This window comes from Motacilla alba, chromosome 7 (assembly GCF_015832195.1).
Source record: "Motacilla alba alba isolate MOTALB_02 chromosome 7, Motacilla_alba_V1.0_pri, whole genome shotgun sequence".
In the NCBI taxonomy this organism is placed as follows: domain Eukaryota; kingdom Metazoa; phylum Chordata; class Aves; order Passeriformes; family Motacillidae; genus Motacilla; species Motacilla alba.
The window spans coordinates 24,062,542-24,076,247 of NC_052022.1; the positions used below are offsets into that span (position 1 = coordinate 24,062,542).

The 13,706-nt window shown below is 45.1% G+C and overlaps 1 protein-coding gene across 3 annotated transcripts in view; it reads left to right on the top strand.

Moving 5' to 3' along the window:
* Window positions 1–41: 41 nt before the first annotated feature.
* The window catches only part of ITPRID2 (ITPR interacting domain containing 2), a 40,196-nt gene continuing 26,531 nt past the window's right edge, over window positions 42–13,706 (top strand). For 2 of the 3 annotated variants that reach the window (XM_038142407.1, XM_038142408.1), the window contains exons 1-9: window positions 42–171; window positions 426–704; window positions 804–855; window positions 5,865–5,914; window positions 6,763–6,819; window positions 9,418–9,454; window positions 10,682–10,780; window positions 11,235–11,443; window positions 12,228–12,922. In XM_038142407.1, the coding sequence (XP_037998335.1) occupies window positions 485–704; window positions 804–855; window positions 5,865–5,914; window positions 6,763–6,819; window positions 9,418–9,454; window positions 10,682–10,780; window positions 11,235–11,443; window positions 12,228–12,922 (1,419 nt within the window). In that variant the 5' untranslated portion in view covers window positions 42–171; window positions 426–484. Of the gene's footprint in view, window positions 172–425; window positions 705–803; window positions 856–5,864; window positions 5,915–6,762; window positions 6,820–9,417; window positions 9,455–10,681; window positions 10,781–11,234; window positions 11,444–12,227; window positions 12,923–13,706 lie in introns of those variants that run through there. The other variant, XM_038142409.1, reaches the window with a different exon arrangement.

Genomic DNA, 13,706 nt, shown 5'->3' on the forward strand with positions numbered 1-13,706 from the left:
AGACAGCGGCCCGGCCCCGGCGGGAGGCCCCGCTCTGCCGCCGGCCCCGCCGCCGTCACGTGGCCGCCGAGTTTTCTCATCCCGCAGCGGTATGAGGAAGTCAGAGCCGCCGCCGCCGCCCGCAGCCCGGGCGGGCGCAGCCTCCGCCGCCGCCTCGCCGCGGCGCGACATGTGAGTACGGCGGCAGCCGGGCCGCCCCAGCTCTGCCCGCCCGCTGCCCCCGGACGCCGGCGGGCCGGGGCGGACACCTGCGGGGCCGGGGGCCGGCGGTGGCCGGGTCTGGGGCGGGCCGGCCGGCGTGTGAGCGCGGGGAGGGGCGGCCGCGCTGCCGGGGGCTGCAGGGACGGCGGCTCCGCGCCCCCGGGCAGCCTCGCGGCCCCCGGACGGACGGGCGGACGGACGGCACATCTCCTCTCGCCCGGCAGGCTGGCTCTCTCCGGCACTCGCCTCCCGGCGTGAAGCCCCCGCCGGCGCCGCCGCCCCGATGGAGCAGCCCCCGGCGGCGGAGGAGTGGCAAGGGGCGACCCAGAAGAGGAAGGCCTGGGCCAAGAGCCGCGACTCCTGGCAGGCGTCGGAAGCGGAGGATTTCTCGGCAGCGGCGCCGGCCCGCGGCGAGGAGGAGGAGGAGGAGGAGGAAGAAGAGGAGGAAGAGGAGGAGGAGGAGGATCTCGGCGGCGGCGAGCTGCCGCTGGCCGCAGGAGCAGGTCAGTGCTGGGGGCAGCAGCCCGCGGGCCAGCGGGACCCCCGCGGGGCGGCCTCGCTGTTACTGACTGTCGGCTTCTCTCTCCTGCTCTGCCCCTAAGGCTGCCACAGCGTTCCCAACGAGAAGATCGCGATATGGCTGAAGGACTGCAGGTGGGTGCTGCCGCCGGCGGGTCGCTGCGGCAGCGGGGCCGGGCAGAGCCCGCGGCGCCGAGCGCGGGGGGCGGCCCCGGCGGGCATGGGCGCGCAGCGCTGCGGGCACCGGCCCCGGCAGCGCCGCTCCTCCGGCCGGGCTGCGCCGGAGCTGCGCCGCGGGCTCGCGTGGCCGCAGGGGAGCTGGCGTTCGGCGGCGCTTCTCTCCTTGGCGAATCATTAATGCTTTCAGCCGCCGGGGGAGGAACTCAGCAGAGGGTCAGGAAGGCAGCGTTACTTTGGAACTGCAGTGGTTCTCCTCGAGGGGCTCCAGTTTAAAGATTCCACCGTTTCCTTGCCTGGTTTTTGGTGCAGATTTCAAGAAACCGTGCTTCCGCGGCATGGCCTCTGTGCTTACGGGCCTTCAGGAGTGATGCCACAGTTTAGACTAACTTGATTTATCTGAGTCTCTTAATGTCTTCTATCCTTAACTTGATGCATGGTATATGTATTCTGCGTTTCTATTACTGTTGCAAAATAATCTTTGGTGTTTAGAACAGGTATTGATGGAATTACTTTTTCTTCATACTCAGTCATCTAAAAGCACAAATGCTACATCAGTAGCATTTGTCCTGTCCATCAGCTGCTTTTGTCCTGTCTTTTTCTTCATTCAGTCCTGTCAGCCCTTGGAGGCAGAGTTGATGGGAAGAAGCTAACAATTAGCTTTCCAGTAGCTGACAATGCCATTTTAAGACCTCTGCTATTTGATATTTCTGGTTTCTTTCTCCTTTTAAGAACAGCTACATTAAGGCAAGAATTTACCACTGAGATTAGTTGTGCCTTTGTGATCTCTTGATCCAGTAAGCAACTGGCTGATCTTACTCTGTAACTGAAGTGTGGGTTGTTTTTTAGCTACAGGATCCTCCGTATAGTTTTCTTCAGATCTTTATAGGCTGTGCCTTGGATAGGCTATAGGCAGCTACAGGCTTGATATTGTACTAATCCCTGAAATATAATGTTCAGACCTGACAGACCATTCTTCCAAAATGCTAGAATGGGAGAAGCTTTTTCTGACTTTACCTCAGACCTGGTGTCCTGTTGGTCTACTAAACAGTTTTCTTAAAATCAGTATTACGAACTCAGTGCTTTCTTGGAAGTATTTTTTAGGTGGGGAGGGCAAAAAATGTGAGGACTGGAGGGGAAGGAGGCCATTGGGGGTGATATTCTTCCTAATGCTGCACTGCCACTATGTCTAAATATGCAGGATTTCTGTCTAGAACCTTCCCTGTAGTCTTTAACATTTCCATACAGAATTTAAGGAATAGCACAAAACTGCAAACTGACAACATGAACATCTAATAGATGGCCAAAAATCTTGAGTACTAACACAAAGCTTGCAGCTTCATACCCGTGCTTTGGTAACTATCTGTTGTTAAAACTGGCACCACACATTTCTGTGGAATGTGTTTGCATCTCTGGTGGTTGATTCCCAAAATAAGGGAATCTTGTTTTACAAACAACAAATGAAGCAAAAGTTAACTCTTTTGCTAATAGAGAAACACAAATTTAGGTAATTCACGTTTGTGAAACCTGTTGCTCTCCTTGCGCAGTAGCCTTTTAAAGTACAGCTCTTTACTATTGTAAGTATTTTCAGAGGAATCTTGTGTTCTGCTCAGAAGGACTTTTAAAATCAGATTTCCTAGGCAATGCTCTTCAGCCAGGAGTTAGCCTCTGCTCTACGGCATGCAGGGTGCCAGCGTCTGTGGTTCATGTCTGGAAGATGCAATCCCAGCTGCCTGTGAGGGGCTGCACACTTCCTTGTGTTTTAAACAGCACAATAGTTTAATTTTTTGTGCCTGATGTACATGCAAGCAGTTGCTAGCCTGTGCAGAAAAGTGATAATTCAATTTGCAGTGTTCTAAGTGATTGTATGTATAGAAACCTGAATAACAATGTACATAGGAAAAGAGGACAGCATTAACAGAGGACAATGGAATAGCCCCGCAGATACTACAGTGTTTTGTTTAAAAATAATGATTGGGAAATTTATGATTTGTAAGTTGTTCTCCCTGAAATTTCTTGCTTGTTAATTAACACTGGTTTTGCTGTCAAGGTTTGATTGCTAAGAAGTGTGAGCATACACAAACCGAGCTGCTATTTCTGGTTCATGATACAATCTTATTCTTACAAGTTAGCTCCATAACAAGTTACCATGTAGCTATTACTACAAATGAAGATTCAGTTACTGAATACAATATTTTTTCTGTTACATGTTTTCTAAAAGTAGTCCTTCACATTTTCTGAGTTTCTGTATGTGTTTGTGAAACCAGAAGAAAATTGTCGCTTTTAAAATCTCATTTTCTGGTTTGAGTTGGCAGCAGCACAAAAAACCTTAATATCAACCCACTGCATAAATAGATCTGCTTGTAAGTTTTATTCCTTTGTTTGTTTCTAAAGGCATCAGTAGTGTTCTAATATGGATGAAAAGAATTAGTAGCTGTCCTTTGATACTTATGTTAGTGGTTTGGGGCTTTTATTACTTGGCATCTCTGTTTCACATCTGCTTTAGAGGAGAGGAGGGCTCCTAATTTCCCATGTTATTTACCTTGATAGATATCCATTTTGTTGTTTTGGGGGTTTTGTAAAGAAATAACTAGCAGCAAACCCCAAAAGCAAAAAAGCAAGTATTAATCATACTGTGATTAGAATTATGGAGGCATAAAAAATGTCAGATGTTACTGAAAGTCTCTGGTTCTTTCACGTTTTGGGAATTGCATGCCTTTGAAAAAGGCCTCTTTTTCTCTCTCCCCAGTACTTTGAAAAGGCATCTTAAAGTAATAAGAAAGCTCCTAAAAGTTAAAGCACAAGTGTTTGTATTATACTGATAGATAAAGGAATTTTTGTCAACTGTTATGATGACGTGTGTTATTTTGATTTTGAATATATTTAAACTCTGCCAGTAATACAGGGGATGTGGGAGGTATCTAGGAGCCATCTCCTGTAGATATGCAGGAAGTGAGTTCTTGAAATGCCTCAGAAAGAAGAGATTTTTTGCTTCAAGTTTAAAATAAACATGGCTTCTGCCCAGATAAGGTTTTAAAAGCTGAGGTTTAAACACTTCCACAGCACAGTGCAAAACCCTTGTCTTGTTCTGAGAGACCACCTGATCACAACTGGTAGCTGAACAAAGCTCTGGGATGAGAGGAAGCCTTGTGGCTGTGTGAGGCAGGGAGACCCCATCCTGGGGGCACAGCAAGGGGAAGGGTCCCGCAGCCCTAACATTCCCAGGTGCACAGGGCTGCTCTGACACAGAGCTGTGGCCTTGCTGCTGGAGGACAGCCTGGTGCAGAAAGGCAGAGCTATCCGTGCTGTTGTCCGGAAGGATTTTTGTGGAGTACTTCTCCATTGTTTAAACTCATGTTTTGTCTAGTTCTTAAGAGCAAGTTTTTCAAAGGCAGGGGTGTATGGCAGCTGTGCAGGTAGGGCAGCAAGGGGTGGTTGACAAGGATGCTTTTCGGGGTAGCTGCTAATGTGCTGTAATGGTGACAGACTTAATTTCAAAAGGAAAATGCCAGCTCTGATGGATGCTTTTACTGCTCTCTGCCAGCCACTGCATGCAGCACTGACCTTGGCTGTCAAAGTCAATGCCAGCAAATTTCTACATTGAAAACATAGAGGCATGGGAGTCACCAGGGAAGGAGAGGGAGAAGACTGGGAGCGCACCCATCAGGGCCAGGGAGTAAACATCCAGCATAGTTATAACCTCAGAACATAAGGCTTCTTGTAGCCTGACAGATCTAGACCATATAGCCTAAGATTTTTCAGACTCTGACTGGACAGACATCCAGAAATGCAGGAGATCTGAGCCTCAGCAGAGTGTGTCCTGTCACCTGGAATGTGCTTATGCACCTGGATGCTCTGGCTGGTTGCCTTGGAGTCCCACCACGGTGGAGCTTTGCTTTGCTTTGCTTTGCGGAAGGCGTGTTGAAGTGAGCTTGCTCCATATCAGCAGGCTGCATCTGGAGAGAGCGAGCTCTTTTCAGAGGGGAAAGAGAAATAAGGTTGTGAAGTGTAAGGTCTGTTAGAAAGCAGATGCAAACTTTCCTTGCTTAATTTGGCTATGGCACCAAAATAAATACTGTATCAGAGCACTGTTTACTTTCAGGTCTTCGGGCAGGTTTATGTGTTTGTCTAATTAAAAATCTAAATGAAACATACATAATGTAGGTGCATAAATCATCTGCCTTTCCTTTTTTATGGGTATTATATTTCTGAATTTGTTTTGAGCATTGAAAGTTAATGCTATGCTACTTAGAAGTGACAAGACTTTGGTTAAACATGTCTGAGAGACAAGATGTGGAAACATCCAGCTAGTGTCAACAAATACAGTGTGAACCCAGAGTGGGATTGGACCTGTCATTTGTGAGGCTTCTGCTGCTCCTTTCAAGCACCATGAGGTTGGGCAAATCCCCTGCCCTTCAGGCAACAGCTATGGGAGGGGTCATCCAAAAAAGAACTAGTGTGAACAGCCTGTAAGGCATCAGAACTGGCAAGTGATAGCTAACATAGCTGTCAAGATTTTTTATCTTGATTCTTCCTGATCATCAAATACATCTTTTCACCCCTCTCTCCAAGAAGTTTTAAATGTGTTGAAAAATGGCAACAGTTTTTGCTGCATAAATGAGATTGAATTAATCCATTCAAAAATTCATGCTTGTTTTTTCTGTGTGTTTTGCTGAGAAGTCCATCATTTTCCCCAGCAGGGGCTGCTGCTCCTGAAGGTGTTTGAGCTTTGCAGTTATGCAGTTATGATGTTTTGTTGTTTTTCTTTGCAAGGTGTATTTATTTAGAGGGCTGGGGGTTGTTTAGGAAGTTATTGCCAGTCGTCAGATGTTTGTGCTTTCTGGGGGCGGAGGGAGGGAAGGAGGGAGGGAGGGACAACCGCTGCTATCACAAGCTTGTTACATGCTGTAAGGAAGGACATGAAGCAGCAAGTTTTTAAGTAGTGTTAATCTCTTCTGTGGTTTCAGAACGCCTCTGGGAGCCTCCCTGGATGAGCAAAGCAATCCTCTGTTGAAGGGTAAGGAAGGGCTTTACCTACTGAAATCTCTTTTGCTGGAAACTGTGTTTTTAAGGACATTCATGTGAGACTTGGTGTCTTTAGTAGCAAACCAAAGCCGGGTCAGTGTTGCAGAGTTATTCCCACAGCAGAGCAATTGTGTCTGAGAAACTGGAGAAAGGGGAAAATAACCTGAATAAGTCTTTCTGGAGATATTAGTAAGATCTAAAAAAAAAAAAAACCAAAAAACTCCCAGATGTGCAAAACAGGGAGGTGATTTTGTCTCCAAACTGGTGAGCATTAAGCAGTCTCTGCCTCTAATAACTGTGGTTGCCACACCTGAAAATTTTACTATCCGAGCAGGTCTGAATACTAAAGTTCAAAGTACAGTGGAAATGTGCAGGTAGTGACAGGGTGAAGAAGAAATACTAGCTGTGCCTGGAGTCTTCACTTCAGCTCCTAATCTGGTACAGGAATGTGAGAGGGGAATGCCCCTGCTGGACTCTGGATTCTCCTGGTAAGATGTCTGGAGGATAGGTAACGCAGCAGCCGAAGGCACAGGTGTGCTGAGTGGTACCTCCAGGTTCCCACTTGAGTTAATTTGCTCACACATTGACTTGGAAGTGTTTCTGAGTCCAAAACCAAAGCGGTGTCATAGTTGTTCCCTTTCAAAATCATTTTGCTGTGTTCTGAAATGTAACTTCTTGCTTCTTAATGCATTTTAATTGCATGAGTAATGCAGGGATTGTAAATAAAGTCTAGTTATTTCTTGTATCAAATGAAGTGTCTTGCTAATGTCTTTAGATAAGCAGCTGGAAGGAAAACATTGGAGCATTGTAATTGTTGAACTGCTAACTGTGTGTTTTCAGGCATGCTGGTGAGAAATGGAGGAAGTTTTGAAGATGACTTATCCCTGGGAGCCGAAGGTGGGTGTGGCAGATTATGACTCTTTTTCTAGCAAAGAAAATTATACTCAGTCATCTGATTTTTATTTTGAAGGACAGCATTGGCTAGAAAAGCAGGATGAAGCACACAAAAAATGCAGGAAGATTCGCTTTTTGAAATTATTTAGACTATTGCTAGAGTTAAACACTCTGGGTCTCTGACCCAAAGGTTAGAGGCAGCTCTGAATTTGCTTCTGCCCTCCCATTTCAATACCCACAATGACAGGCCAGCCTGGAGCACTTACCAAGGTCGAGTGCCCAACTTCCACTGAATCCCTTGGGAGTGGCATGTTCGAGCTTCCGAAAGGAGGAGTGAAATTCTGTCACGAGGCAAACCCATTAAGATCTAAGTGCTTTTAAAAGTGAAAAGCACCATAGCTGAGTAAGTATTTTGGATCAACCAGTATATACACTCTGCTGTTACTAGCTGCTTGCCTTTTCTTTCTCTTCCCTTTTTTAAGGGGAAGGAGATGTGGCTGTTCCCCGTGGACTTTGTAAAAGAGACTTCTAGCCTTGATGTTGATCATAGATTAGAGGTGTCCATAAACCAGCTAGTAAAAGCACTGTGGATTCTGTTCTAACAGCAGCATCTTGTAAAATAGCAAAAAAATGTCTCACAACCAGGTTCTGGGGTTATCTGTAGGACAGGGGATATAAGACATTATCTGCATTCAGTGTTTAAAAAAAAAGGCAAAACTCCAGTTTAGCTTTTAATGTTTTTGAATTACAGCTTTTGCTAAGTGCCAGGACTGGTATAGTAGAAAGCCCTTTCCTTCCACATTAGTCTTGCCAGTAGTGTCAGAGTAGTGGGACAAGGCCTGGAGGAAGGAAATATCTTTAATTTTTAAAGATTTAAGACTTCTAAGGGAAAAAAAGTATATCTGGTATTGATCTTGATCTGATAATGATGGAAAAGCAGTAAATTAGTCTCCTATTGCAATAGATTAAATAGGAATAAATTTTCCTATTGACAGTCTTTTCCACTTGTTAGATTGCCTGCAGCACAAAGATTTCATAGGAAAAGTTTCTGTGTAATGATAATGCAGGGGTCTGAGCCTATGACTAAAAACACAACAATCAGTGGATTTTAGTACATCACGTTACTTTTTTCTTTTCAGTTTTTCTCCGTATAATTTCCAAGGACTGCTGGTTTTTGTGGGTCTTTAGCGTGATTTAGTTTGTTCAGATGAAAAGATCCCAGTACTAGAATTGCTGGTTGATTTTTCTGGGTAACGATGCAGATGTTTCTGCTGGGCTTTGCTTCCCATCCAAGAACAAGGGGACAACAGAGCTGCTTGGAGCAGGGCTGCATGCCCTGCCAGACAGACAGCCCCTTTGAGGCTGGGATGAATGGCCTGTCCTTGTGCAGCCATGACTGCCTGAGTCCAGATGCAAGCCAGAGCCCTGTGTGAATGGTACAGAGGGCACTGGGCAGGGACCTGTAACCCCAGCCCACTGCTGAGCTAGTAAAAGCCATGGCTGAGCTGTTCAACTTAGTCACTGGATAATCCTTACAGATAGGCTTACCTTCATATTATAGGCAGGAATATTAAAAAGAAGAGATGTGGGATCTGTGTTTTGCATACATTCCTTTGCATACATTTCTTTGTGATGTCTCTGAAACCAAGAGAGAGGCTGAGAGGTTTCCACGTTTTACTCATGGTTGCTGACTTTACCCTGCTGGCACAGCAGGTCGAGATGCAGGGTTTTCCTGGCAGTGTGTGACATTGCTCTTTTCATAGCTGATTCTGAGGGCTGCTATAACAGACACGTGCTCTTTGCCTGTCTAATGGGGCAAGTTGTTAATGCTGAGTTGCCTCTTTGGAGAACCCATAATTTAAGTCTGAAGTTCAGTTCTGAAAGAATAATGCTGCCTGGAACATTCCCATGTGATCCAGCTGTAGAAAGTGCTGACTTCCCTGTCAGCCTGGTGACCAGGTGTTTGGTACCTGGCAGACAGCCTCCCTCCTGAGGCTATTAACTCTGAGCCCTGTCAACTATCCCTCCTGTCCTGTCAGTGTCTGCTGGCCCCATCAGCACCAAGGGCTTCACTGAGGTCTGGTCCATGTATTGCACAGCTCAGGCAGCCAGGGTGCTGCCCCACTTTGCTGATGAAAGATGAACAAATAATCTCAGCACCTGGCCGTGGGGCCAGCTGCCTTTCTTATATTCTTTAATTTCTCAACTGGAGCAATTTTTGCATGCCTGCTTGTCCTCCTCCCCTTCCCACCCAGGAACAGCCCTGCAGCTGGGAATCATGTCTTCAGTTGCAAAGCAATAAATGGTTTATATAATAATTACCAGCTTATCGCAATTTGAATTTCAAGTAATAAGATTAATGACAGGAAGTAAACGTGTGCCCATATGAGATTTAATTTTAAACAGAGCTTTAATAAAGCAGATCATTTTTATATCAGCCATATACTAAAAACCCTTGACAATCACATTTATATGGAAGAAGTAAAATCTGGTTTATGCAGGACTGTTGGTAAATGTGCTCACTGTCTGCTTCTTCATACTGATTATGAGAAGTGTAGTTCTGAAGAGGTCTGGATATAACTACTTCTTCTTTCTCTACAGCTAATCAACTACGGAGTGATACCCAAACAGAAACATGGTAAACATCTTTTCTTTGTGTTTGTTTACTTCAGAGGAATATTTATACTGAAGGTCAGGGGGGAGAATGGGCAGTGGAAATCATGGGGGATACCACAGAGCTAAAGCTCTTCTGCTTGTGTCTGTTTACATCAGAGTGAAGGAAGTGATCCAGATAACAGAAAGAGTTGTTAGGAGGTGCAGAAAAAAAAAAATTATATTCTTTCAGCAGACCTGACATAGATTTTGGAGTAGCAGGAGAAAAACAGAGAAATGACAAATCTTAGCAATGTAGCATGATTTACCTTCTTTGCCTCACTGATTGCTCACAGTTTCAGAAATTTCAAGGAAAAATTAGTTTTTCCTGTCACAGCAGATGTGTTTTGAGAGTGGGAAAAAAGACTTTGAGAGAGGAGAGATGGTTAGAGCTTCTAAATAAAATGTGCTGAAACTAAAACCCCACTGAGACTTCATCGAATACTGCACAGCCCCTGTGGAAAGCCCCTGTGGAAAGCATCCTCTCTTTTCCTCCTGAGCTGGGCTCCATAAATAAATATACATTCTTAGGTGAATCATCTTCCACCTTTGGTCTCTTGGTGGCTGTTCGGGGGGGAAGCAGTTTGTTCCTCAGAGAGATTAACAGGAAAAGTATGTTTCAACCCAGGAGACTACCTAGTGCTCAGGCAGCTTCTCCAGATGCAGGGAAGAAATAGTTTGGGATTGGGAAAGAGACTGGCCAGCAGTGTGGGCAGGAGCTCATCTTGCTTCATTTCCCCATGCCCGGAGCCTCTTCAGTTTCCCCAGCCAGGTCTGGGCACCTGGGGTGAGCAGGGTACCCGAGGCATGGAGATGGTGGCCTTGCATGGAGAGGTGGTCCTGCTGGAGGAGGCAGTGGCCCAGGGGAGGCAGGAAAAGGCAGGGCAAGGACAGCTCACTTGAGGCTGGGCTTCCTTACTGGAGGAGGTGGGAACAGGGAGGGTGGGGCAGCAAGGGCAGATCAGGGGTTGTTTTCTCAGCTTGCATTTGCCTTCAAAGTCATACTGTCTGTGTACGTTTTTACTGAGGTGGCCCAGGGTTTGCTTTTGTTTCTGTATTTCAATAAATGACATGGAAAATATAAACCAGATAACACTGAAGGGAAAAAGAGAAATTCGGGAGTGCTGGCAGGTTAGCTCTCCAGAGAGACAGAGAATCAAGTGCCTGAACAGAAGAGGTTTATCACAGAGGTCCTCTCTGTTTGTGTTGACAGCAATGGTGTACTGGCAAAGGACAGGAGGCTGCAGTTCCATCAGAAGGGGAGAAGTATGAACTCTACCGGCTCTGGAAAAAGCAGCGCGACTGTTTCAAGGTAAAACTATGTTTAAAAGGTCTGTTGCTCAGTTAAAAGGACTTGGCTTGTATTATGTGCCTTGCTGCATTTAGTAGCTGAGAAAGGAATTTTCATTTGGTTGCTTGGAAAACTTCTGTTTGTCTTTTGTTGTGGTTTTCAGTAAATGCTAACAAATGGACCCAAACATTAAAAATGCCTGAACTTTTAATGGCATTTTAACGTTTGAGCTCTGCAGAATAGGACCGATTTTAGAAATTACAGGATTGGAACTGTGATGTGTCTGGGCCAATGGCTCTCATTAATGGGAACAAAAACTTTGGATGCAGAGATCTCCACAATTATTTCCAAAACTAGTCTGAGCTCTAGCAGTCAAAAGTTCAATAAACCAAAGTGGTTACTGGGCTGAGTTTGATAGAAGGGACTGGATCTTAAGAGGAGACATGTAGATGGTTAACATCTTTCATTTGTCTAGTGTTTCTGAATTACTGGAGCTTTATGAGGAAGATCCTGAAGAAGTGCTCTATAACCTCGGGTTTGGAAGAGATGAACCAGATATTGCTTCCAAAATTCCAGCGAGATTTTTTAATTCATCATCATTTGCCAGAGGGATAGATATCAAAGTGTTTTTGAATGCCCAAATACAGCGAATGGAAGTGGAAAATCCAAGTTTTGCTTTAACAAGTAAGTATGTTTTTGAAGCACAGTTTATTTATGTGTTTATTAACTATGTGAACAACCCCAAAAGAGGTGTGTATCTAGTATTCTGGCAAAACTCTGTTACAGTCTAAAGGCAACATTCCATTTAGAATTCATAATAAAACTCTTGCTTGGTCTTGAATAGGCAAGCGGTGACCACCAGGGTGGTACTCCTTGGGGTGAGTGGAAGGGTTTGTAGGGAGGAAGGGAAATAAAAGGCATCCTGTAAGGTACACTGCCTTCTGGTTTGTATCATTCTCATCTTTTATTCTGTTGCAGCTTTAGAACACTGAAACAAATAGCAATATCCCTCTGTTTCAGTGTTCTTCAGTCACTGGGTGGGATTTTTTTTTGTGGGTGGCAGTGACCTATTTTTGTCATTGTTGAAATCTGGGGCAGTATTTCTATGGACTTGGACAAGAGCTGTGTTGGATCAGTAATGAGCGCTGCTGAAATGAGGGCATAGCTGTAGTTGTAGCTGGAGAGAGCAATGTGAGTAACACTTCCTTTCTAGCATTTTGTAAATAAACTTGCATTCACACACATATGCCGCTGATTTAATTTGGGAGAACTTTGCATGCCGTTCTTGCGCATTTAGTAGAGATTCTTTTTTTCCATAGTAGGGTATGACTTTCACCTTACAGGTCTAGGAAATGTTCATTCAGCCTTAGAGGCACCTGATAAAAGTAGGAGGAGGTTTGTGGGATTGGGCAGAGATTATGATCAAAATTCCCTCTTCAGATATGCCTTGTGTTTCGTTCCTGTGCAGGTCGTTTTCGTCAGATTGAAGTGCTTACTACTGTGGCCAATGCTTTTTCTTCTTTGTATTCTCAAGTCTCTGGGACTCCTTTGCAGAAAATTGGTAGTATGAATTCAGTGTCTTCCAGCAAAGAGGCATCCAGCCCTCCCCCTCTGAATCGCAGCAACACAGCCAGTCGGTTAATGAAGACCTTGTCAAAACTCAATCTGTGTGGCACACAGCAAGCTGATGGCAGCAGCTCCTCAAGTCCTTCACCTGTTGAAAAAGGGAAAAGTCCAGCTGAAGTAGGGAGTGAGGAAAGTGATGTTAAAAATGAATCTAAATTGCCAAAATGTCCTAAAAAGAAAGACTGTCCCTCTTTTTTGGCTCCTGTAAAGGAGGAGATAGCCGGCAGTCAGACAAAGGCTGCAAACGCAGAGAGACCTGCGCACCTCCCTGCTGTGGCTGATGGTGCTCAGGAGGGTTCTGCGCCTCCAGCTGATGGGCAGGGGGGCAGGTTGGCAAATGCCCAGGATAGAGCATGCGAAGAGCCCGGTCTTTTGGACTCGCCAGGCCTCAGCAGCAGTTCCAGTACCTCCGACAGCAGTGTCCTGACACAGAGACTGTGCACGGCATCGCCAGGGAGGGATCCCTGCGCTCCCCTTGCAAACCCGTCCATAGTGAACCTAATGCTGCAGCAGAAGGACTCCTTTGAGATGGAAGAGGTGGGTGAAGATACGTGACTTTCTTTGTGCATACAGTTTACATAACTCCCTGTCTGCCCGCACAGACAGGAATGTTCCCTGCTGTGCAGTTGACAGTGTTTTCTCCAGGAATACTTTAAATTCTCTGGGTGTCGCACTTTCTCAGCAGTTGCAGGCTGCTCTAATTGATAATCAGGTAACTTGTTGCTGCTGCTGTTGTTTCTAAGTCAGTGGGAAAGTTCTCATTCTTTTTTTTTTAAATCAAATTCAGGTAATTGCTATCACTGGCATAACTCCTGGAAAGGTTTCCCTGTGTAAGTAAATCTAGGTTAGGCTTTGTATGCATCAAAACCTTGTGTGTTTAATTTTTACTTTACTGAAATTGTTAACTAGAAATCATTTCTTTTGTTGTCTAGAAGTAAATTCAGTTTATTGATTGATGTTTGTTAAAGATAAATTTGTGAATAATGCAAGAGTTTTGTTGCAGTGAAACAGAGGAGGGGCTTTTGTGCAGCATGAGGTGCTCATCTTGTGCAACTTTCGGTTTTGATTACAATCTACTCTAAGTTGATTTATTTGTTCTCTGGAAATTAGCACATTGAAGGTTGCTGTGACATGACTTTTGGCAAGGCTTAATTACAAAGTCTGTGAGAGGTGTCTTTAACATCTTCATGTATGCAGATATCCATTTTCATATTGATAATTGTCCCAAAGGAATTTTAATTCCCAGATTCCTGTAAGTGATTTCTTTATTAGGCTAGTAAACATATAGCCTACAGATTCAAGAATGCAATTTCTGTATAGA